This window comes from Lethenteron reissneri, chromosome 26 (genome assembly GCF_015708825.2).
Source record: "Lethenteron reissneri isolate LAM-NWPU_2019-01 chromosome 26, ASM1570882v1, whole genome shotgun sequence".
In the NCBI taxonomy this organism is placed as follows: domain Eukaryota; kingdom Metazoa; phylum Chordata; class Hyperoartia; order Petromyzontiformes; family Petromyzontidae; genus Lethenteron; species Lethenteron reissneri.
The window spans coordinates 5,831,411-5,856,811 of NC_083804.1; the positions used below are offsets into that span (position 1 = coordinate 5,831,411).

General features: G+C 49.0%; 1 protein-coding gene across 1 annotated transcript; it reads right to left on the reverse strand.

Annotated features, from left to right (window-relative positions):
* Positions 1-4,148: 4,148 nt before the first annotated feature.
* On the reverse strand, positions 4,149-23,626 carry LOC133347546 (tryptophan 5-hydroxylase 1-like). Its single transcript, XM_061559902.1, is given in 9 exon segments — positions 4,149-8,009; positions 11,216-11,343; positions 14,057-14,183; positions 15,812-15,837; positions 15,839-15,948; positions 17,395-17,585; positions 18,726-18,793; positions 21,235-21,507; positions 22,605-23,626. Coding segments are annotated over 9 exon segments (1,404 nt in total). The 5' UTR covers positions 22,905-23,626; the 3' UTR covers positions 4,149-7,828.
* Positions 23,627-25,401: the final 1,775 nt, after the last annotated feature.

Sequence of the window (25,401 nt, forward strand, 5' to 3'; positions counted from 1 at the left end):
GATGTCTAGCTCAGAAAATAATTAAACTATTTAATATAAAACCTTTGAAGTGATATTTCTCGCACATCATTACTTTTTTTATCACGAAAATAAAGGTGCTTTTACTCTTTTAAAAACGCAATCTGGTTACCAAGCTAGACATTAAAGCTGTACTTTTCACAAGTCAAGTGCTGCAATACAATGTGGATTTCTTCATAGCGTCTAAATCCCACCATATCTTAAGATTCTGCACAAAAGCAATGGGCATATTGACTTTGCTGAGAGGCAGTGAGTCATAGTACAGAGGATAATAAAAGGACTTTCTTGAGCCTGGACCTCATAAACACGAGCAGTGATGCAAAAGGGCTATAGACAGGGTGGGCCAAAAGTCAGGACACAAAGGGTTATTCAATGTATTTTAACTCTGGCATTAAAAGTTTTAATTGTTTATTATTTAAGTTAATATTGTATCTATTATCATTATTAATATTTATTTTTATTTTTCCTGTGGGGTCATCTAAAATCCGTCCTTATCAAAACTCGACCAAGAACCCTGAATGGAGACAAAGCGGAATTGATGGATGTTCAAAAATGATACCTAAAATGTTTTTTTGTTGTATTCCTAAATTATTTTAAAAAGATAATTAATGCATGCATTCATGTTCATGGAAGTCCGTTTTATAATTTGTAAAACAATATATATGTACGAAATAACCGTACGTGATTTGTAAACGTAAATATATTAACCCTACGTTTGCCACCCCTGTACGTGACGCTACACGGTAAGATGCCCTTTAATCACCCACTTTCAAATTGACACGCGGCATACGTAACCTGTCGACGATGATCTCCGCTGCCACGCCAGATGTTTCGTTGTGAAAGTGTTTCATTATTACTCTTTGATTTTTGCAAGCGGTTCCACGCAACCCAATTTTAAACACCCCCCCACCCCCTCGGTCTCCAGGAAATCCTTTGCACGTCGACAAGTGTGAACAAAATATACATTTGATTAAATGCCATTAATATATGTGATGTTGCTCAATTGCGTCACTCGGTTGACATGCATTTTTTAAAAACTGAACCTCCTTCTCTCTCTCTCACACACACACTCTCACTCTGTCCTTCTCGTGCTGCATTCTCTCTCTCACTTTCCCCTCCCCTCCCTCTTCCACGCAGCCAATGTCCTTCTGTTTGCTGGCAGATAAGGGATTTATATATATAGAGCCTGTTGCCGTGGCAATTGCTGCCACTGTTGTGGTGGTTGTGAAGGAGACGCTTGAAGAGGCGCGCCGGCCCACCCACACATCCACCCACCCACCCATCCACCCACCCATCCATCCACCCACCCACCCATCCACCCACACATCCACCCACCCACCCATCCACCCACCCACCCATCCACCCACACATCCACCCACCCACCCATCCACCCACACATCCACCCACCCACCCATCCACCCACACATCCACCCACCCACCCATCCACCCACCCATCCACCCACCCACCCATCCACCCACACATCCACCCACCCGCCCATCCACCCACCCACCCATCCACCCACACATCCACCCACCCACCCATGCACCCACACATCCACCCACCCACCCATCCAGTCACGCACCCACCCATCCATCCACCCATCCATCCACCCATCCATCCACCCACCCACGCACCCACCCATCCATTCACCCATCCATCCATCCACTCACCCATCCACGCACCCACCCACCCATCCCAGACCACGTTCGGCATCGTCATTCACTCTCCCTTGCTCGTCAAGATTTTTTAACCAGACGAATCCTGTCAATGCAGTCTCTTCCTTCCAATTCGTGTGTGCGTGCGTGTGTATATCGATGAATGGGGGGGGGGGAGCGGTAGTGTAGCGGTTAGCTGCGCTGCGCTACGAACCTGGCGAACCCGAGGTTCGATTCCAGCTCACTGGCCAACACCGGTGACGATTATCTGAACTGGTCCTGGGCCTCCCCTACCTCGACTCAGCCTCAAATAAGTACCGGGTGCAGTGTGTAAACATCGCCACTGGGGAGACAAAGGCGTCCGGGCGCGGTTTGCTGACCACCCACCCCCTCGTGTGCCGTGCTGACCTTCATAGGTGCTCGCGAACAGCACTTGTCCCAACAGTGTGTTAAGGCTATACGGGGGATCTTTGTCTCTGTGTTATCACAATAACCATCATCATCATCCACCATAATCAATCCACTGCTGGATGAAGGGCTCCCTAGGACCACGCGATTCTGTGATTTTCACAATCTACTCCCGTGGCTGCACATGAGTAGGCTTGAGCCTGGATAGCGCCTGGATGTGCGGCTATCTTGAGCGCAGCAGGTCGCCACGGTGGCTATGAGATGTTAACTACCTCGCCTGCTATACAGGCAGTTAACATCTCGCCACGGTGGCTATGAGATGTTAACTACCTCGCCTGCTATACAAGAAGTCGTGGGTTAGATCCCGATCCTGACGCCTGTATAGTTGGAGTTTGCGCATTTCCCTCACCGTGGTCGCGTGACATTTTCTCCCGGGCCCTCCGGTTTTCCCCTCCACATTTAGAATCAACAACGTGCGTTTAGATATATTTTCACGCGAAAAGCCGCTTCGTTGAGCTCATCATTTGTGGCCAGGTCGTTTCTGAAATAGTTTCAGTTTAGTTTAGGTGATGTATAGGCTTCTGCTGCAGAGTACGTTGCAGAAGCGTCTAATGTTGTACTCTACAATGTATGCTCCCCACCTCCACCAACCCGCCACTAGACAGCGTGGTGAACTAAGGTCAAATTACCTCCACGACGTACGGGGAGGCCCTCATCCAGCAGTGGACCCGCAGCGTGGTGACACGTGTGCAACGTGCACTGCACGATGCGATCTGCATAGGGAGTTGGATAAAAGTGTAATGACGACTTGATACACTTCTCTTGAGATGGCACTTTGTTGAAGACACGTTCACTTGACATCAGGCGGAGACCCCCACTGCAACAGCCCCGAGTCTCCCGCACATCTCCCCCTTTTATACCGACACGAGACCACGCCCCCCTTCTCGAAACTTCTCGCTGGCTCTGGACGCTCGCTCCACTGGCAGACTCCACCGTCCTCTTCCCTCGCCTGACCACGCTCCCTTCTCGAACATTCCCGTAGCCACCAGTCCCTTCGTACTCACAGCTGACACCCTTGTCATTACCTCCCGTAGCCACCAGTCCCTTCGCACTCACAGCTGACTCCCCTGTCATTACCTCCCGTGGCCACTAGTCCACTCACACCGCATGTGGACTCTACTGTCATCACAGCAGTATTCTGGTTTGCACTTTTAGCTGCTAGCCATCGAACAGAAACGGTGCTCACCGCGCCGCGCGCTTTCAGACGCGCTTCTGCGGCCGTCTGGAACGATCTTCCTTCCGATATTTGGAAGCCACCGGAGCTACATTGCAAACGAATATCTTCAAAAGTGCTTTTTGCGTTTCGTTTATTGTCCTCCCCCCACCACGACACGGTGCAAAGAAGTTCAACATACAGTACATACATCCATAATAGTTTTTTTTTGGGTTAGATCGCGTAAATATAAATATGCCGTTAAATCCGCCACCACCCGACACAGCCAATTAGTAAGGTTTGTCACGTAAACAAAACGTGCCAATCCGTTACGAGTACAGCGCACCGGTGAGTGCGACGTGTCGCCAGTAATCACAACCGGCATCGTCCGGCGGACAGCCAGACTTGTGGGAGAACTCCTCCCGTTCCGTTCCTGAAGTAGAGGGGTAGATGTGATGACGTCACTCGCGAGCCCTTCTTACACGCACGTGGTCTGAGCCAATGGCGACGGTTCTATTGCACCTAGCGGTGTGCCCACAGACAGCTGTGGGAGGCGGCCAAGGTCTGACTCGCGAGATGGAACATCATTCTCCGCGCAAGTAGCGATGACCACCTATACAGTAATAGCCTTTTAGGAGAGCGTAAATGCAGGACAAACGTATGGACGTGTGCGTTTTAATGAACGTTGTTTATTGATGTAGCGAGGTCGGTCGCATTCACATTATGCACGGGGAAAAAAACGGAGCGGTGTGAATAACAATTTCACGCGGGCAAACACTTAAATGCCACCGAGTCGCCGAGTTTTAACACGAGCCATCAAAAGCGGCTGCACGTTCCTACCCCTTCCCCCCCCCCGTCTAAATGTCACGCAAACACCGTTATACAACAAGCTTGCTAAATTATGCAAATGTTGACACGCAATTCATTGCGGCGAAGGGTCACACGCCTGTCCTGGGTTTCAAAGGACTTGGTCCTATTTTTTTGAGGTGGCCACTCTGGGAAAATCTTCTGCGAGTCGTTTACCACGGGGTCATAATACCCCACTTGCGACTGAGCATTGATACACATGTAGTTGTTCAGCCTCTCTCATGGCATCGCGAGATAGGTATTCTTCTTCCCATGACGCGTCCGAGATGTTTGGACTTCGGAGGTGACAACCCCAATGTCAAGCGGCCTTTTTAATGCAGCGAATTGGCTTTAAAAGGTGTCTCACTTTAGTTGTAAATACAAAAGCTACGGCATACTGCCAAACACTTCAATGTGGAACGTGAACAAATTGCCGACTTATACAATTCACTATTTAAGCAATGAAGTGACTTCACGGTAAAAGCCATAGAGGTGTACGTACAATGGTCGCGCCTGATGCTGCCGTTGGGATTTGTCTCCGTGAAAGTGAAACGCGATTTGGTTGAGAGTCGAGAAACTTCCAGCTGTTTTGACACTTTCACTGAACCACATCACGCTCAACAAGTTATCGCGATGAAGAGGATCTAGTTGCCGCGACTGCCTTTTCTCTCCAAGCAAATAAGACGAGACTGTAAAAACTCGGCGAGATCAATGATAAACATCAAGTAGTAGCAGAAATTGTTATTTATAACGGGAAGATATTTCTTAAGTGGGGAAAAAACGAACGTAAAATATATTTTTTCAACGTCAGCAAAACAGCTCAAATGTGACAAAGTATGAGGAGGAGCAATGCGTGGCGTTGGCTGCTGAGATGCCAGAAAAGCATTGGTCACCAGTTGATGCATGAACAGGCAAGTCAGCAAACCACAGACATTGTGGCATTGGGTTATTTGCACTTGACATATTTGACAATACGCAGATGCTTTGGGTTTGTCAGCCATGACAATGGCCGAGGCAATGTAGCTCTTGGCAAATGTAAGTGCCAGAGATGGACAATGTGGGGTCTCGAGGTGAACGCTCCTAAAATTAAGTTCACAGGTGTCATGGGAATGGAGTATGTTGGAGGTAGTTGAAGGCTTTGTGTGGTTGGGTAGGATCGTGCATTATGTAGGAGGAAGTTGTGTGCAGGTCAAGAGATGTATTGTTGTCAGGGTGGGTTTTCAATGCATTACGTAAACCACTTGAAATTTACCTAAAGGTCAAATGTAATGTTGCGTCGCGAGTTTGAAGGAGCACTAATGTCCATGTGACTCACATATGCATTGGTGAACCGGAATTCACAACGTAACCGGGGAAATATTCTGCCCGTTTTAATTTTACTCCAATTGCATGTCGACAGTGCTCGGAAAGAAATGACCAGATTAGGGTTAAGCGATTTTAAAGAGTCTGTATTCATGTTTTTGTTTCAAGTTTGACATACGAAGCGTTGTAGACAAAATCGGGAACGGGGTGTTTAAAAGGGTACAGCGATGCACAGGGCAGGATACTGACACACACATTGAACATGTTCTAAAATAACAATGGTATTCCATGTTCTGGCTGCCGCCTAATGAGGCTGGCTGTTATAATTACCGGCGAAATGTCGTGCTCAAATTGCAAATGTTGTGAGTTTACTCTCAAATACTCCGGTGTGCTGCTGTATCAATAAACAATTGTCATGTTTTGTTGACGTGATACACCTTAATAATTGGCTGTGTCGGGTGGTGGTGGCAAGTTTAGCGGCACATTCATATTTACGCGATCTAACCCAAAAAAAACCCCTCTCTATTATGGTATCCCAGTTCTTCTTCTTCTTGAGTGCTGCCTAACGGCGTGTGCGACTTCACGATGATATTGGTCCCGGTCTAGCACGGCGTGTAGAGTTTGTGCTGCTGTTGTTAATTGTAGCCATGTTTTGATGCTACTGAGCCATGTCGTTTTTGGCCGTCCTGGTCGTTTTTTCCCTTCGATTTTTCCTTCCAGGATTTGCTTTAATAGCTGGTATTTGTGGTCGTTTCGGGCAATGTGGCCTAGGTAGTAACACTTCCTGCTAATGATGGTCTTCAGCAGTTGCCTGTCAGTGCCCATATCTTGCAGAACTTGTGTATTGGTGGTTTTGGCTGTCCATGGGATTTTCAGCATTCTTCGATACAGCCACATCTTCCAGTTCAATCAAATACAACTCCACACATTCGTCAATAACACCGCCATGCGAGAAAAAATATACAATGGGCAACATTTCTGGCGATAGCCCTCCAATGCGACATCGCCAAGTAATTCGTTTAATATTCAATCTAAGATAAGCTTGCTGATTAAGAACCATTAAGATGGGACTCGGGTGTGTGTTTATGACAACCATACAAGTGATATCAACTTACAGTGCTTGTGAAATCTGAGATCATTGATCCTGGTCGGGATCATATTCCAGTCGCTCGCACAATGTGAATGACGATGCCTGATCGTTATAGTGTTATACAGACGCGTACCAAAACACAGCATATGCCACCTTAATAATTTACGAGCAATAAGATGTGCCATCTGATCCGCTGAAATGTTAACATCAAAGACACTGTGATAATAGCAGTGTTGTGCAAATGGCAATATTATGTCAGACATTACATATGATTGTGAGCAATTTCAAACAGCTTGTGCCCCAAGCTTTAGAATCTAGTTGCTAGAATACATGGACACGTGGATTCAAAGTCATGTTGTTAAAATACTTATACGTGAATTCGCCTACCTCTGGCATACGGTTCCACTATGTACTACGAAGCAGATGGGAGCAGCATGTCTTTCTCTGGGACCGGGCTCATTGAAATGCTTCACCGTTACTTTGCATACCTAAGCGACGTGGCACGCACGTGCTCGCAGTCGTAGGTTTGGTGGCTTAGCAGTCGGGCTTGGCACGGCTCTCTAAGGTGATGATAGGGACCGAAGCTGCCCGCTTGAGATTTGTTGACAGTGGAAACTGCTTGCCTATGATTGGTCCATTCTAGATTTGAAGTTTTCGTGACTGCAAGGATCCATATTCTTGGTTATTTCGGTAAAGTCACGTAGGTAAAGAAAATAATAAATAAAAATGAAAGATAAAAATAAATAAATAAAATCACGACGTTTCGTCAATAAATGATTGCTTGTGTTGCAATCGAAACGTCGTGATTTAATTTATTTAGTTTTTATCTTTTTTTATTTATTTATTATTTTCTTTACCTATGTGACTTTACCGAATGAATCAAGAGTATGATTGGTTTATGAACCCTGATCGCTAACACGACATTGACGCTCTCCGAAACCAAACCCAGGCAACCAGTTCTAACCACGCAATCACTCAAACTTAAATGCTGTACCTACCCTTAACCCTACCGTTTCCTCTAAACATATCCCTTTGGCACGCGTCCATCCCTAAAATAATTCCTTACCATCATACCCTAATACTGACTCGATCTGGAATCACAGCTTTAATTTCATACTGGTCATCGTTTAGTCCCAGGTAATCATTTCTGAGCCAGCCAGTACTTTATTGATGGCTAGCAGGCCATAACACTTTTTTCATCAGGCTTGTCCATCGAATCTAACGCCAACGCCAACAACAACAACAAACCTCCTTAATATTCTCCCACTACGGCGGACGAGTTGAGACTTGGAGCATCACGCGGCCCCGCTCACGGAGAGCTCGTTGAGAGCCGTGTAGGCTGGGTAGAGCCGGTCACGGAGGTCGGCGACAGCCTGGGCCACACTCGCCGGATCCCGCAGGGTGCGCACGCCCTGGGAGTACGGCTCATAGCGCAGGGCCCAGCCGCGCCGCGCCGTGCACTCCGCTGCCTGCCAACTGCGGGACACAGCAACGGCAGCGAAGAAGCCGTCGAAGGTAAAGCGGTCGTCACGGTGTCGCCACTTGAATGCCTCACTTGATGCAGCAAATCTGGCTGTGACGGTCCCACCTGATGACAGAGACTTGTGTTGCCTCCGAAACGTCGTGATTTTATTATTTTACTTTTATTAATTTTTATTTCATTTTTTACCGACGTGACTTTACCGAAAGAACTAAGAGTATGAATCCTTGCAGTCACGAAAGCTTCAAATCTAGAATCACAGCTCATCTCCATCATTCTATTACCCTGCTGGGGTCCAGCCATAGGGGACCCCCCCCCCCTCCCCAAAGCCTTCTTCCACCCCAGTGGCAGCAGCTGTGTATATTCGTCTGCCAGTTGGGGGGGCGGGGGAGCAAGGTTTGCGTTGTGGTTTTCCCGATTACCGTTCAGTCATTTGCAAGTCGTACCGTATTCTCCGGGTTGCAATGTAGAGCAAAAGTTGGGGGTGCTTCGAGTAATGCGGAGAATACGGGCAGTAAAATTTGGTAAATTTGGACGATGATGCCGGCACACGTGGGCTAAACCTACCCTGACTGCGTCCTCCAAAAACGACCCTCTTTGTCCGATAGCAGCAATGTTCCCTTTAATTGTATCGGGTGAGAGTCCGTTAAAGCAATGGATCCCCCCCTAAGTCCCGGTTTTTGAAAGCGCATTTTCTGAGTATGACATATTTTTTGAGTATGACATATGCTATGAGCTCTGTTGAATGGTTGTGAATGCGCAAGTCACAATGATTCTTTTTTTTTAATTCCTAAAGCTTTAACCTTCATGAGGTCTCTTTCTGCTCAGGCCTTCAAAGGGGGTCTCTTAATTCGCCACGTTGACCTTCGCATGCTATTTAAATTCATAGGCTCAATCTCCAATGCAAGGCTATACATTTTTACGGTTGCTTTTCGTCACTTACACATCTCATGATTCGTTAAGCCTCTTTGTCTATCGGCCCCGCATCGCCTTGGCACAATGACCGTTTGTGTGAAAGGCTCGCTAGACTCAAGAATTCCAATTTACTTCGGATCTCTTCCGCCATTAGCAAACCGCATTCTGCAATTCTTTATTTCCACAGGCCAAAGAGAACGGATTTGCGGTGTAGCAAGGGCAGAGCCGTACAAAGGTGCAAACATCTTCATCGAATTTCAACGGCAGAATCGCGCAAATTCAAATATGAGGACGAAGCCACTCCAGCGCACGGAGTTGATTCGGCCAAACTTTGCCCACACCTCCGTTCCGTAAAATGCAGGAATTGTCGAGCGGCCCGGCTAATGAACATCGCTGCGTTCTATTGACAACAACAACAACAACAAAAACCACGTTGACGTCCCACAAAGTGGGACTCATTTTTTATCGGCCCCCTGAGGGTTGATGGTGGTGGTCAAGACGGAGGGAACACACCGAGAGGACGATCGACGCAGCGATGGAGCAGCTGGAATCAAACTCGCGTGCTTGCCCAAGATGCATCGTTGTATCGCACGATCGCGAGAGAGAGATGGCGACGGCCCAGGGAAGCCTTCATCCAGCAGTGGATTAATCATAGCCGATGACAATGGTGATTTGAACCTTGCAAACTTCTAATTGTGAATCGAGTGCTTTTTGACACGGGGGCAGTCTTTTATATACGTGCTCGTCTTGATCGCGTCTGGTGCAATACCGCGTGCGGACAAAGCTCAGATACTTCAACAACAGCATGAAGCAGGGGTGGCTAAAATTACTTGAATACTGTGCTAGCAATTTGTGTGCCGGGGGGCGGGAGGTGGTATTTGTGAACATGGTGACCTGGCTAACATCAGTTCGCCCCGTATCTGAACTGGTCCTGGGCTTCCCCTAGGTTGACTCAGCCTTAAACGAGTTCACTGCCTGGTGCAGTTTAAACGACAGCACTGGGTGAAAAAACAACGGCCCGGGCGGCGCGCGTGCCACCCCCCCCCCCCCCGTGCCTCACTGGCCATGAAAGGTGCTCGCTGCAGAGCACTTGACCCGGGAGCGTGCGTGGGCTGTGCGGGGGACCTTTGCCTTTGTGTGCGAGCTGCTGCCCGTGCCTAAATTAGCAAATATTGACGAAAGCGGTCCCCGTTGGAAACAGAATGACCGTTGAAAGGCGACGTGACATTGGAAGGTGAAATTCTCGGGTGACCTTCGTGAAGAGTTTTAGGCAATGGGTCGAGCTGTGATAGGAAAACAAGAGACTCTGGGTAACTTTTTTTTTTTTGCTGCAGAACAAATGTAGACGCTCTCCTCTTTGTGCCGTAAAATGTCAGGGCTAAATACTAATCTGGCTCTACGGCGTTAAAAGGGCAATACTCTCTCTCTCTCTCGACGTCCGTCTAGTGGTGTGAGATTTGACGTGAAAGCGTCACGCCACTTGGCCACGCGATGGGCAAGCGCACGCACGGTCTGGTTCACTTTCACATTCGAATGCGAGGCGACGCACGCTCGCCACTTTCGTGGAAACGTAAGTTTCACGTAATAACGGCCTATTGATAATCACTGCGAATTGCAGAGGTATTCATTGGAATAAGTGTGCAAACAAACGGTGACCTGCCTGCTTGTGCAATCTACAGCACGGTGTTGCGATGACATGCCGCAGTTTTGACCATGCTGTGAAGCCTTTTCATCTGCCCTTGTTGAGCTAGTTCTTGGATGGAGGCCTCCCAAAGCTGTCGGTTGCGAGGCTTGTTTGACCATACTTCACCACGCTGGGCCAGTGTGGGCTGCTGTAGTAATGGGGGGTGGGGCGCACAACCGCTTTAGAGAGCACTCCGCCGCTGACGTTCGCCTTGGCTGGGAGTTGAACTCAGGCTGCGAGGTATACAGAGCAGTGCGCTAACCACCGTGCCACCGCTCCCCACCCACAAGCAGCCCTTCTGCCAATCCACCGCTGGATGAGGGTAATTTAACCATACTTCACCGCGCTGGTCAGTTAGTGAAGATGATGAGCAAAGAAGTAGCGTAACAACAATGGATTTTGCTACGCTGCACTGCCCTCTGCTGCCCACCACGTAACCCCGCAGCAGCCTATAGCAACCCGTTATACAGAGTTCTCGCCCATCCAATCCACCAAACAGGCTCCGGGTCCTGCTTAGCTTCTGAGATCTGACGAGATCAAAAGACCAAACGGTGCGCCCGGCCATCGGCCAAGTGCACCGTTCGTGAGTTGACAATGATGTACCTCGCATGAGACAGCGCGTCTTCCAGGCTTGTGATGGCGACGTCGTGGGGACCCACAGGGTCTCCGGGTTCCGAGCAGACGGGGAGACCCGCCTGACGGAGTGCGAACTCGCACACGCTGTAGAAACTCTGCGAGAAACGTGGGCACAACGCAGGGCTCGTTACTCACACGATCATATTCCATCGAGATCAAATTTGCCTTTGTGCGGGGAAGTCTGGGAATGCTGTATTAATGCTCTACCGTATTGGGACAACTGCACGAAGGGTGGACTTACACTTATTGCGCAGTGAAGTTGGGGTGGAATTACATTACTCCTCTTATCTGCACTAAAACGGTTGTACAGCACGCGGATAATGAGGATTGCGGTGTCTCGTATTCAATTTTTAAAAATCCCTAACAATCGGAAGAACTTCCAATCAGGGTGTCCTTCTACTAATTTGTGTTGTCAGTAATCAGCTATGCTATTGGCAATTTTTGACATAATTCTGCCATATTCTTGGTTCTTTCGGTAAAGTCATATAGAAGGGATTTATTTTTGTTATTTTTATTTCTCTTCTACGTGACTTTACCGAAAGAACGAAGAATATGAATCCCTGCAGTCACGAAAGCTTTAAATTAAAATCATTTTGCCAGTGAAAAACTTCCCAGAAGAGTTAAAAAATTCAAGTTTACATGAAAATCCTAATATTTCTTGGGCAAGGCCAGTCAATAACAACTTCATCTCTAGAAACGCCCTGTAATTACAAATGTATACGGCAGTCTTATTTGCTACTGAATTCAGTATTCAAGTTAATAATACTTTACTAAACTACGGGCAGATCCTGAAGTTTAATTTTACATTTTCTGACCTCGCAATCAAATGGAAAATATATCAGCTTCACTGTCACAAGAGTTGCAGTTAAACAACATCGCTGAAATGAAGAGGTGTTAGAAAGCCACTAGTTAAAACTTAATATGGTCAATAATACATAACTGAGTAATAAATGGCATTATCATCGTGAGTTTAAACTGAGCAGCACTACAATACATGGCACCACGCTCTAAAGCGCATAGGCTGCCTGAAGTTATTGACCTTGATGACTTTGAAGACCCAAGTGAAACTCGAGATGATCAATCTCTGTAAATGAGAGCCATCGTATCCACGTTCTTGACCTACACGCTGTAGTCTAACTGCTGTGGCAGCGCCTTATGTTTGTTCCCAAGATGCAATTTTGCCGCATACTTTCTGTAATTTAAATAATTACGAAAATAAAACATCACCATAATTACCACTAGAATCACAGCCGTGACCACCACAGCCATCATCACCATACCACTATCATACCACTATCTCTACTAGCAAGTGTAGAACTGGTATGCAGTTGCCATCGACTCGGGGAACGAGCAAAGTTACCTACCCGAGTGACAGATGGAGAAGTTGTGACGACTTGTGACATGCCCATTGTTCCCTCCTGTAACGTTTAATTCGGTAGCAATTCTAACATACCACCTTGGCCATTTGCGGTCCACCTACTACACCTGCGACTGATGAAAAGCAGCTCCCCACCGAGCGACCGTGGCTACCAAAGCCAAACGGTGGGAAAGCGTCGCCCGGCAGTGCCCGACGCTTCGCTCATCCGCTGGTGGCGTCTCGAAACGTCCACAGCGCCGCTCCCGCAACCCCTCAACCTGGCTCACCAGCCTCGGCCACCAACGCAATACTACACGGTTGCCAATCACCCCGCCAACACGAACAAGTAATAGAAACGTCGTGATTTTTATTTTATTTTACTTTTATGAATTTTAATGTTTTACCTACGTGACTTTACCGAAAAAAAACCTAAGAATATGAATCCTTGCAGTCACGAAAGCTTCAAATCTAGAATTAATAATAAGCCCTTTGTTTTAAGAGCGACTGCGAAGAAGAGTCGCTTCTTCGCAGCGATCCTTCAGTTCGCACGGCCCAATCTGTCCAAGCCACCCTCAGAGAGAGAGAGAAGCGATGGAGAGAGAGAGAGTGGCTGCAGTGAGTCAAACCAACTATTGCATAGTCCAGACGTTTCTCCCCGGAGAAACTTTCTGTACTATCCATACAGGGACCTGAAGCAACGGACGGCGTGGTCGTGGGAACATGTTGCTGTTTTGTTTGTTGAAGTGGCTGCCTCTGGCTGGATTCAGGAATAAGAAGTTCACTTTTCTGCCGGGATATCCTCGCGAGATTGAAAGTGGAGCGGCCATGTGGAGGCTCAAGACTTTGTTTCCTCCGTCTGCGGTTGACCGCATCGCTCGATAGAGCAAAGACACCCGTCTTTGAGGTGTGGTCGCATTTAGACGGCGCTTATATAAATCCAACTCGTATTGCGTAATTGTACATACGGGGAAATTTCGGGAAGCGATGCTTGCCAGGATTTTCACATCGCTCTCGGAGTCGGGCAATGCAATGTGCATTTTGACAGTTTGACTCTCTCTGACGATTTACAGGCACGCTCTTGCACGAAATGTTTGCGGTGTACGAGCTGCGCGCACACCTCATCATCGAGACCCCCCCCTCTCCTTCCCTTAACTATTGTATCGAATCCCACGTGGAGGTCAGGAGCCCCTTCTCAACTCCGGTCGAAAGACTATTTTTCTCGCGTTACAGGAACGAATCGTCGCCATCCGTTATGAGTAGAAGCCGCAAGCAGCTGGGCCAGTTCCGTTCCACGTCGCTACCACGCGCCTTGGCGTTACGCGGCGTGACGCCTGAGGTCTCGCTCCACGTGCTTCTTCAGGAACTGTTCTGTTTGACCATCGAACACACAGTTTGAATTGTGGCGGCCGTTTCAGGCACGTGGATATTGCGTTCCGTGGAGAGGAAGTGACCTTTGCGAGGAGCTGCACGTCGGCGTTTGAGGAGCCCAGAGAGGCGAGTCCCATGTCCTGCACGGCACGCGCCACTGGGCCGATCGTGAGAAGCGGCACGAGCCCGAGCAGAAGTCCGCACACGTCCCTGTGCGCACGCGAACAAAGGCAAACGTCCCCCCACCCCCATATCGCCTTTAACAGGCTGGTTGGGCCAAGTGCTTCGAGCGAGAACCTGTGGGTTCAATGACGGCTGGCACGGCACGCAAAGAGCGTGGCTGACCAACACATCCACGCGCTGGGCTCAAGGGCTCAAGCTACGCACCAATTCCATAACAACCATCCCTCGTGTGCTTCAATAGGAGAGGGTGTGCAAGACTTCATTAATAATCTTCAAACTAGAGCAAGGGAAATGCATGCACCAGTTGACATTCAGGTCGAGGTATTGGTAGCATAGGGCAGCAATGGCCATCTGCTACCAATAGATGACAGCATTACGCCTCCCCAAATGTACACGCAACAGCCCTTCTGTTCAATCAACCGCCTTACGAGGCCCTCACCGCGCCGTGGCGGTTGTCTTGACCACACCTCACCGTGCTGGTCAGTGCGGTGAGGTGGACGCAGGGAGATTCGGAGTGGGAGCATTTTGACAAATCAACGGATGTATTTTTCTGCACCGCCCTCTGCTGGCAACACGGACCCACGGCAGTCTTCAACGACTTGTTTTTTTGCACGAATGTGAGTCACCATTCATTCCATACTATAGATTGATCATACTTCACCACGCCGGTCACCGTGGGTTGTAGGTGGGCACCATAGGTGGTGGGCGGATAGAAGTGCAGTACAACAATGGACTTTTCCGCACTGCCCTCTACGGACTACCACGGCTCGTGACAGCCGAGCGTGTGTCGTGGTCACCCAACCAAAGAACTATCCAGGCACAACATCCCTGCTTAGCTACAGAGATGTGACAAAACATTGGGCACATCCCAGGTGATTTTTGTCAGAGGCTGAACCATAATCTAACATGCAGACACATTGACGCCCGTGCATACATGTAAATCGACATTCATGCACATACGTAAAGACACACACACAAAGATAAGCATCTGTATAATACACACCGACACATATGCTATGACAGTCATGCACACACACACACTGCCATGTAAACGGTCAGCCACATTCTGAGAAACACACACACACACTGGCATGTAAACGGTCAGTCACACTCTGAGAAACACACACACACACAGGTGTGGTGGCGGACGTCTGTAATCCAGCACTGCGGAGGCGACGGTTGGTGGATTGGACAAATGTTATCAAACTCTCTTTCATCATGGGGCCTCCGTTACCAAACTCCTTCATCATGGGACCTCCGTTACCAAACTCTTTTCCATTGGCGTCGAGGTCCTATACCGTGGCTCGCCAGGAGAAGGCAATAGAGTACAGTATGGGATAGAGTGTTTCTCCCTCGCGCATATGGCAAACCCACGTGGTAAACCCTCCAGGTATTCCAGTTTTCTCCCACATGTAAACGCCCATTAATTGGCTGCATAGAGGACCGCAGAGCCTGGGCAATCGTTGGCGCCAGCTCAACGCCTTCCTGCTTGTCTGTGGTTCTTCCCTCTTGCGCGTCCGAGTCGTTCTCTCTCTTTCTCTTTACGAGAGCGAGCGAATACCACGCACGTCACTAGTTATTCTTCCCCCGCCCCCCCCCCCCCCCCATGATTATCTCCGCGTGCATGCGTGCGGTTTCGTCTCACTCCGCCGTACGTGCGGTGCGCTGGGTGCGCGACGCTGTCCGGGACACGCGTGGAGGGAGCAGGGCAGCACGCGGAAGGCCAGGGCCGAGAGGAGGGCGCGGGCGGGCGGAGTGCCCGGCACGGGCCACAGAGAGAAGCCGGTGTGACCTGCGGATAGACAGAGAGGGAGAGAGACAGGGTTGGGGCTCGTCAACGTCAGATTCGTCGCTGTTGATATTTTACTGCGCAGTGCTTTGCGTGTGGGAAAACGCTATGATAATTAAATGCATTGTTGATTTTTTTTGTTTCGATTTCTTTTCTGCTTCCTTTGTTTCTTTGTTTTCTTGCCTTGGTAACTTTGGTTAACCCTGTGGCGAGATGTTAACTGCCTCGCCAGGTATACGGGAGGTCGTGGGTTCGATCCTGATCCCGACCCTGACGCCTGCTGTATATTTGGAGTTTGCGTGTCTCTCTCTCTCATCATCATCACGGTGGCTAGGAGATGTTAACTACCTCGCCTGGTATGCAGGAAGTCGTGGGTTCGATCCTGATCCCGACCCTGGCGCCTGCTGTATATTTGGAGTTTGCGTGTCTCTCTCCCTGTGGGCGCGTGGATTTTTCTCAGGGTGCTCCGATTATCCCCTCCACATTTAGAATCAACAACACGCGCTCAGAGTATTTGGCTGCTATACATTTCCACGTGATAAGCCAACTTCGTTGAGCTGTCATTTGTGGCCAGGTCGCTTCTGAAAAAGGGCTACATAGCTCAGTGGACACTACCTGCTAAAATACAAAAATGCTTAGTTCAGGTTGACCCAGGTCACTCTTGCAAATGATTCTATATCCTGGTCTCCTGTAGTTTTCAATTGGTTAAACAATATTGAACTTGAAATCACTCACTCATCATCTAACCCACTCATTCACACACTCACTCTTGTAAATGAACCTCACCTGGCCTTTTGATTTCACTCCAGGTTAAAACAAACTAAACCTGAAACTTAAACATCACCTGTAAAGGTCACCTATTATATACATATAATTTTTTTTATGTTGTATGCTGTTGAACTTCTTTCGCACAGCACGTAGCCAACCCTAGTAAGCGAATGTGCTGGGGAAGGACAGCAAACTAAACACAAAACGCAGTTACAGGGCAACAATAGTATTATTGGGTACTGGGGGTTTGCGTGTCTCATATTCTTGGTTCTTTCGGTAAAGTCACGTAGAAGGTAAATAATAAAATAAATAAAATAAAACTATATTATTTCCCTTCTACGTGACTTTACCGAAAGAACCAAGAATATGAATCCCTGCAGTCACGAAAGCTTTAAATCGAAGTTTGTGTGTTTGTTGTTGTTGCGAGTGCTTTATCACCACTGCCAACGTAGCAGCAGCATCACCACCTAAACAAATAATAATAATAATAACGATGACGATGATGTGTTCATCCTTCATTGTGGGGCAGTACTCGTTGTGAGATTGGCCATGGCCGTCGCGCGCAAGCACGGCACGGCACGGCTCGGCTCGGCACGGCTCGACATGGCACGGCACGGCTCAGCTCGGCACGGCTCAGCTCGGCTCGGCACGGCTCGGCTTGGCACGGCACGCCTCGCTCACCGTGCAGCAGCTGCGACACGTGGCTCGCCTGCGGAACCTCGCTCGCGCAGTAGGCGGTGACCGTGAGCTCCTCCAGGGCCGCGCGGAGCTCCGGCTCTGCCCCGGGGGCACTCCGCAGGGCCGCCTCCAGGGCGCTCCGCCACGCGGCGCTCTCCCGTGCCGAGTACTGCAGCGCGGGCGCCGGCTCGCGGCTGCAAGGGTAGGGCCGGAGGAGAACGAGGAGAGATGAAGAATTGACACTGATGGAGTGGACTGGGTTGTGCGATATTAACTGGGTTGGTGCTAATATTTGAAGCTTTCGTGACTGCAAGGATTCTTAGGTTTTTTCGGTAAAGTCACGTAGGTAAAAACATTTAAATTAATAAAAGTAAAATAAAAATAAAATAAAAATCACGAACAGATAGGTGAAATTCCTCCCCGTAGAGGGTATTAAAACCTAAAAATCCTTGCAGTCACGAAAGCTTCAAATCTAGAATTAACTGTGATATTATTGGATTGTATCGTTTTTGAGAATATGTAGTCACGTGATGGTAGCAAACCAGAACTGAGGCTTAAGGCCCCCAGTCGGCTTCATCACCACTCACCATATATTGTATTTCAAAGAGTTCATAGCTTAAGCAGTACTGAAGTTCCCGGGGGAGGGGATGGGAGGTATTTTCCGAAGCTCAACCCTGGACAGGTCCTGGCTTAAATTAAGCTCTGAACCCAATTAAAGTTTATTGTTTGGAAGATGACACCTTAGGGCAGTGTTCTTCACTAATTTTCAGAGGGGGGCCACTGTTGCCGACAAGACATCATCAGTGTGAGGAGGGCTGCCGCATATTTTGAAACCATTGGGGTTTGCCAGCAGCACGATTGAGGAGTGTTGTCACGTGTTGTGTATTGTCGGGGCCGCACTAAAGGCCACCAGGGGTCCTCAGTGGCCCGCGCGCCCCTTGCAAAGAAGAACGCCGCTTTGGGGTGGAGTCCACATCATTAGCCATATGGACACTAGCTTCAGGAAATAGCGTAATTATACTCAATCCTTTATCCAATATTGACTGTTTCTGGAAGAATCGGCATTGGGATGATTGACCAATTGACGCGAAACGAGTGTTCTATTTGTGGTCGGTGAAAACAAAATAATCGCTCGCACAGATGGCCCACGAACCCTAATTGTTCTCGAGCCCCCGTGGGCCAACCCAAAGTGCATGATAGAATCGGTGACATTCAATCCCGCAGGACGACCACACTTAGCGAGTTAATCTACTTCATGAAGGTTGTTTACAGCATTACCGGTGTTGTGTGTTTTTTTTGTTTGTACTGCGGTACCTGTATACGCGGTGACTTACTATTTGTATTGAAGAGCGAGCTCAGAGAAGTACGCCCTCCTGCCTTCATCAAGTTCGGAGCAAAAATCCTGGAGAAAAAACAAGGAAAATCGAGATTATACTTTTTGTTTGCGGTGCAGGGAGGCACGTGTTTGTGTTTGTGTGTTTATGCGTAGTGTAGCGCTACGAACGGTCAACACCAGTGACGATTATCTACACTGGTCCGGGGCATCCCCTAGATCGACTCAGCCTCAAATGAGTATCCTTGTGCGATGTGTAAACATCGTCACCGGAGAGACAAAGGCGGCCGGACGTGGTGCTGGCCACCCACCCCCTCGTGTGCCATGCCCCGGGCCTTCGTAGGTGCTCGCTAACAGCACTTGCCCCCAGCTATATGGGTGATCTTTGTGGGGATATGTGAAGCGATGGTGGAGTCGTAGTTAACGCACCGCACTACGAATCCAGCAACCCGAGTTCGACTCCCGGCCGTGGCCGATAAGACCAGCAAATATCTCAAATAAGTCATTGGACTGAGTCGGCTTTTAATGAGTACCTGGTGCTGTATGAAAACATGATCACTGGGTAGACAAAGGCGGATGGGCGTGATGTTGGCCTCTCGTGTGCCGTGCAGACCTTCATCGGTGCTTGCTAAATGACACTTGCAGTCTGTGTTGGCTCTACACGGGAACTCTCTATTGGCTTTGTGTTAGGGAAAGCGGAGATGGAGGTGGGCTCGTGACTGCGGGGTGTGATGTAGGGTTTTTCGTCAGTGTGTGTGTGTGTGTGAAATAATCCATTTGATAGCTGCTTTCCACGAGGCATGCTGAGAAGCTTGCATAACCCCCCCCCCCCCCACCTCGTGCAGATTGAAGCAAATGGAATCCCATAAAAGCACAATGTTTCCTGTTATTCTGCCACAGCAGGGAATTTCAACATGATGTAATACTTGGCTTTATTGACCCAGGCATGTCCTTTTATACCATCGCTGGACAGGCGTTTAGGGGCTGTCGATGGTAGTCAAAATCGCTTTTGGAATCTCTAGTGGAGATGCGGTGGGGTGGAGCGGAGGCGCAGTGATTAGCGCGCTGCGCTATAAGCACTGCCACCTAAGTTAACTTCCCGGCAATGGCCGACATCAGCGGGTCGTGTTAATCTGAAGCGGTGTTATGCCCATGTACATTTTTTGTAAAATAAATAATTGAATCATCCACTAAATGACGCGGTAAAATGCTTTTAAATTGTTATTTGTATCCACGGGTAAATTAATATATACAAAGGATAAAGTGCACACGTGATCTTGGCTCCTGCTCATGAATTCTCACGCGAATTCGCTTATGTCAGATAATTGCACTTAGAGACTCATTTCTAATTTGTCTCTCTGCAAAAATGTTTGAGAATTAATGTTTTAATCTCACCACCGACGAAACGTCAATCGTGTTACTCGAGCCTCGGCTGGAACTGTTAGCATCTGCCACTGCATCGCTCTGTCACGCAGGAAATGCGGCGTGGTGTTACACCCAGTCGTGAAAAATCTTTAAAGCCTGCAACGGTGGCGAAGAGATGTGTTGGTAAGCATTTGATCAATGCATTTCCACGAATGAATAATAATAATAGTAATACTAAATTAACGTGTCAATCGTAATGGATGGTGGAGGGATAATGACAAGAATGTTGCCATTAAACTACCCTGTGGCCGAACCAATAAATAAATACTGAATGTATCGTAATACGTCACTGCCCGCCGAGATCATTCGCTGGCTGCGCTTCAGAGATTTACTCCTGGAGCTGTCAAATGTTTCACTCACCAACCTCGACATTAGCACAGAAACGTTACCGAGAAACTACCCCCACCCCTCCTCCCCCCGTACGAAATAAAGACACTGGTCACTGCAGAGCTTTTTCAAAACGATGCATCTTGAGTAGCTCCATGGACAGGCACCTCTGGCCATAGACCACGAAGAGCGGTGTCAATGTGTTCATTACTCTGATCATTTATGGCGAGATGAGTCAAATGATGTGACGAGAGGCCACGTGTGTCACGTGACGGATTGTTTGAGCAGTCGCACGTGAGGATCCCTGATGAACTGTTGGTTATTGCTCGGATTCTAACCCGGTGGTGGTGGTGGTGGTACACTGGATTTGACACGGGCATTTAACGCTCGCTAATAGACGCCAATCCATCTCAATCGTATAGGTATAATGTTTATTTTGTGGTTTGTTTAATTCCCAACAAAACCTAGTGTGTTTTTTTTTTACGCGTGTGAATTAAATACTAAATGGTAAAACCCGAGAGCAAGACCGATCCGCTTCATTTGGTATATTCCCATGAATGTCATTGCACGAATCTACGAGATGCATTTTCTCACCGATGATTTTCTGAGTTGCGGCTAAACTGAGCTCGGCGCAGTGACTAGAAACCACAGCCGCGGCGATGACAATGACAGTGGATGTGGTGTGCTGGGATAACACACACGCACAAAAAAAACTCCGGCTCAGACGCGGACGACATTGAGCCTGCGACGAGACTCACTTCCGAAGACGAGACGTCGTCCCACCGCACCGCAGCGAACACCTCCTCCAGGTGGAAAATGTGCGTCGGGAATGGCACGAGCGGGTTGAGTGCTCCACACGACTCTGCCGCTCCCTCGATCGTCGCCCGGGCCTCCTGGCCGCCGCCGGGAGCTTCCTCGACTCCTGCAGACACCGCCTCAGCCTCGGAGACCTCCCCTTGAAGATCCAGGCAGAACTCGATGAGCGGCTCTGAGCCTCGCCAGCGCAGGCGAACTCCCTTCACTTCATTGGCCTGCAGAGCGGGGGGGGGGGGGGGTGGGGCGGGTGAGCACGACACACCGCAGCATGGGGACACCACACCATAAGCGAGGCCATACCAGATGTCGCACCACACCACTCCACACGCCACTCACGCGACACACCGCGCCATGCAACATGCCACTCCACGCCACACCACACGCCATGCCACACCACACGCCGTGCCACACCTCACGACACGCCACGTAACATGCCACACCACGCCAAACGACACGCCATGCCACACCACACATCATGACACACCACACCATGCCACACCACACGCCAGCCACACCACACGGCAGCCACACGACACCACACGCCGCACCACGTGCCACATGAACCACTGCACTTGCGGGCACACACACACACCACCGACACGTGTAGGATGGTGGTGTGTGCGCGCGTGAGACTGACCGGAGGCTGATTGGTCGGCTCAGGCCACGGCTGGGTATCTTGCCTCGATGGCATTGACACCGCGTGCCGGATTTCGCTCGTCACGACCCTCCCTAGTCGATGATTGCTGGGCAAAATTCCGAACGGGTTGGTGCGCTCCGCGTATATGCATCGTCAGATCGGGACTTAGGCTCGAGGTGCATCCATGATTAGAGAGAGAGAAAAAAATAATAATTATCACGGTCGATCATTTAGCGGCTATGACTTGTGTCAGTTTCCCGCGCGCATTGCAACCTTTGCCGGTGGTGGGAATGAATGGTTACAACACAATGTTGATTTAGTGTTTTAGCTTTGAACAGAGCCACCGTGGTTCAGACGCAGTATCCTTACCAATGACCTCTAGTGACCCAGCATCAGGACAACTTTTCAGCAAGTCTGGCTCCTGCTGATGAGCTGATGAGACCCAAATGGTGGGAAACTCAAGCAGAGTTTTTATTCTTTAAACACGCTCGCGGGGGTGTTGGCTTGAAACCCCTCTAGTACCGATTGGCTCAAACATTAATTATTTGATGCGGAGAGACCGACGAATACCCGTTGAATGCATTCCGCGCAAACTCAAATCGTCTCGGACTGCCGCTGAACCGGCCAGGCAAAACAGCCCGACTCTCCCCGACATCGCCTCGCCGCCACGTTTACCTCGATCATAGCCAAGGTCCTAGCGAGGGCTCCCGTTGTGTCCGCGTCACCCTGGGGCGCCGAGGAGTAGTGGGGTCCACTGCTCACGGGGCCAGAGCTGCAGACACCGTTCGGCTGCCGCTGCTGCTGCTGCTGCTGTTGCTGACACCTCCATGGTGACCCGCGAAGGGTCTCGCCTCCGCACCGACGTTGACGAGACCCGCTGGAGCCGAGCTCCTTGCGGGAAGAGGCGTCGCAGAGCGGCAGGAAGGAGCAAAGACGGCCCAGCGTGTTGCAGCAGAGGACTTGGTCCAGGAACATTTTTTTGGAGCGAAGGTGAAAAATCGCCCGGAAGGTTTTTGAGAGATCGAGCGAATTGAGCGATGGGTTATAAATTGAAGCGCGGCGCGCGCGCGCGTGTGTGTGTGTTAATTAAAATAGACGTCGGAAGTTAACGAATTGACGGAACTCATCGGTGTGCTCGTAACGATCAATTCGAAACGCACGCAAATCGACCGATGCATGCAAGTTGGTTTGTCACTTTAGAGGCGGGCAAAACTTCGCGTCAACGAACCGAATTGTGGAGCTGCGTTGTGTTCTCCGGTTGTAGAAAGCTGGACAGATTGATCGTACGATTGCTGCAAATCTCGAAGCTAATTGTAAACGACCTAATTAACTGATTACTCCTTCCAGGAGTATTTACAAGTCGTGAGTGAGAACGAATGTTCTTAATGCGAAACCTGAGAAGACGAGCGTTAAACCCAATCCTACCAGGCAGAACCGTGTTCACAGGTGTTGTGAATGAATCAATCAATGAAGGGCTGAATGAGCGAGTGCGTAAATGTGCGTTCTTCGGTGTACCCTTTCACCTAACGGAAACACGGCTCTTACCAAGTTGGAGAGGCTGTTTCAGCTATTATACGCACGGGGCAAATCAACCAGTGAACGACTGAGTGAATGGGTGAACGTTCTTAGCTGCACGAATGAATCACGGAATGGATCAGCGCAGGAGCAAGCAGCTGAATGAATGAACGTCCTCCAGCCGTCTGCCTATCTGGACTGCCTCTCTCTCTCTCCCCACCCCTCTCCACGCCGCTTATATAGAGAGCGGGCGCCCGCGATATCGCGACGAGATAGGCGCGCAACAGGACACCGTATCGGTTTGGCAGGAGTAAAAATAATATTCTAATCGCATGAGATGAAAAGCGAGCTAAAGTGAAGGGCGGAGAGTGGCGATGGCTGGAGGAGGTGACGCACGCAGCGGTGGAGTGGGCGCGTTGCAGAGAGCCGTGCTGGAAGTGGCCGTGCGGTTGTTGGGCTCATTGTGGGGAGTGGTTGCGAGTGGTTGCGAGTGGTTGCGAGTGGTTGCGAGTGGTTGCGAGTGGTTGCGAGTGGTTGCGAGTGGTTGCGAGTGGTTGCGAGTGGTTGCGAGTGGTTGCGAGTGGTTGCGAGTGGTTGCGAGTGGTTGCGAGTGGTTGCGAGTGGTTGGGTTGGGTTTTTGCAAATGTGATCATTTGTGGGTGGTTGTGCAGTTGGATTGGATGGGGGAGGAGGGGGTATAGGATGGCCGAGGTATGTAAGTGCTTAATTGGTGGTTGTGGATGGTGGTGGGTGGATTAGAGTGGTTACAGATGATTTAGTGCGATTGTAAAGGAGTGAGGTGGTTTATGTTGGATGCTTTATTTATTTAGATCGAGCGAATGGTTGGGAGTGGCTGCATGAATGCATTGGTGGTTGTAGTTTGGTTGTAGTAGTTGAGGTTGATTTGTCTGGATGGTTAATACACTTCACTACTAAACCTTAAAATCCGGGTTCGATAGCAGGTCATGGTCAGGACCATTGGCGAGTTCTACTATATCACAGCTGTAGCAGGGATCGAATACTCATCCAATATTGTCTGTGCCTCCCAACCTCCAACCCCCAGGACCTCCGGGAAGGGAGATATATGTTTCCGGAGCTTAGCCCCCGACAGCTCCTTTGTAAAATTAATCCCTAAACTGTCGCAACGCATTCCTGCAATAAATATCAGTTGGTGTACGGAGCCTGAGATGCAAAGCTGTACTACAAGCAAATAACTGTCTACTTCATTTCAGTCTGAGTATACTCGAGTTGAAATGGTTTCCCCATGAACACGTGGGGTATTTCTCCAGGTCACTCCGGTGTTCTCCCCCACATCAAACACGGACAACATCAAACCAGCCCAATTTTCCATAACATCGCCCTCTTGGCAAAGTTCATGCACTTAATTGAGTAAGGATAACGTTTGTAAGATGTCGCTTGGGATGGAGGCACGGTTTCTGAAGTGTACGCAGTCCGTTGCCTTACGATGTGGATTTATACAGAAACTCAATGCCGCGGCGGTAGACGTTGGATATATGTGTCAACCTCTGAGTCCATCGCAGGAACGACCGAGCAAGGTTGACAGGCAACAGGAGCAGCCGAGGAGGAAGAACAACCGCGCCTTAAGGATGCTACAATAAATTTGGATTTAAAGCTTTCGTGACTGCAGGGATTCATCTTCTTGGTTCTTTCGGTAAAGTCACGTAGAATTGAAATAATAAAGTAATAAAAATAAAACATAATAAAATAATTCTCACGACGTTTCGGCCACAACGCAATTATTTTATTATGTTTTATTTTTTATTATTTTATTATTTCCATTCTACGTGACTTTACCGAAATAACCAAGAAGATGCTACAATAAATAACAACAACAACAACTGTGCAACATGGACATCCTGGGTCAAGGATGCATAGTCATTTATTCTGTGCATATAAACGGACAGCCGTAGGCAGCAGAGAAGTTGAAGATCTTGAG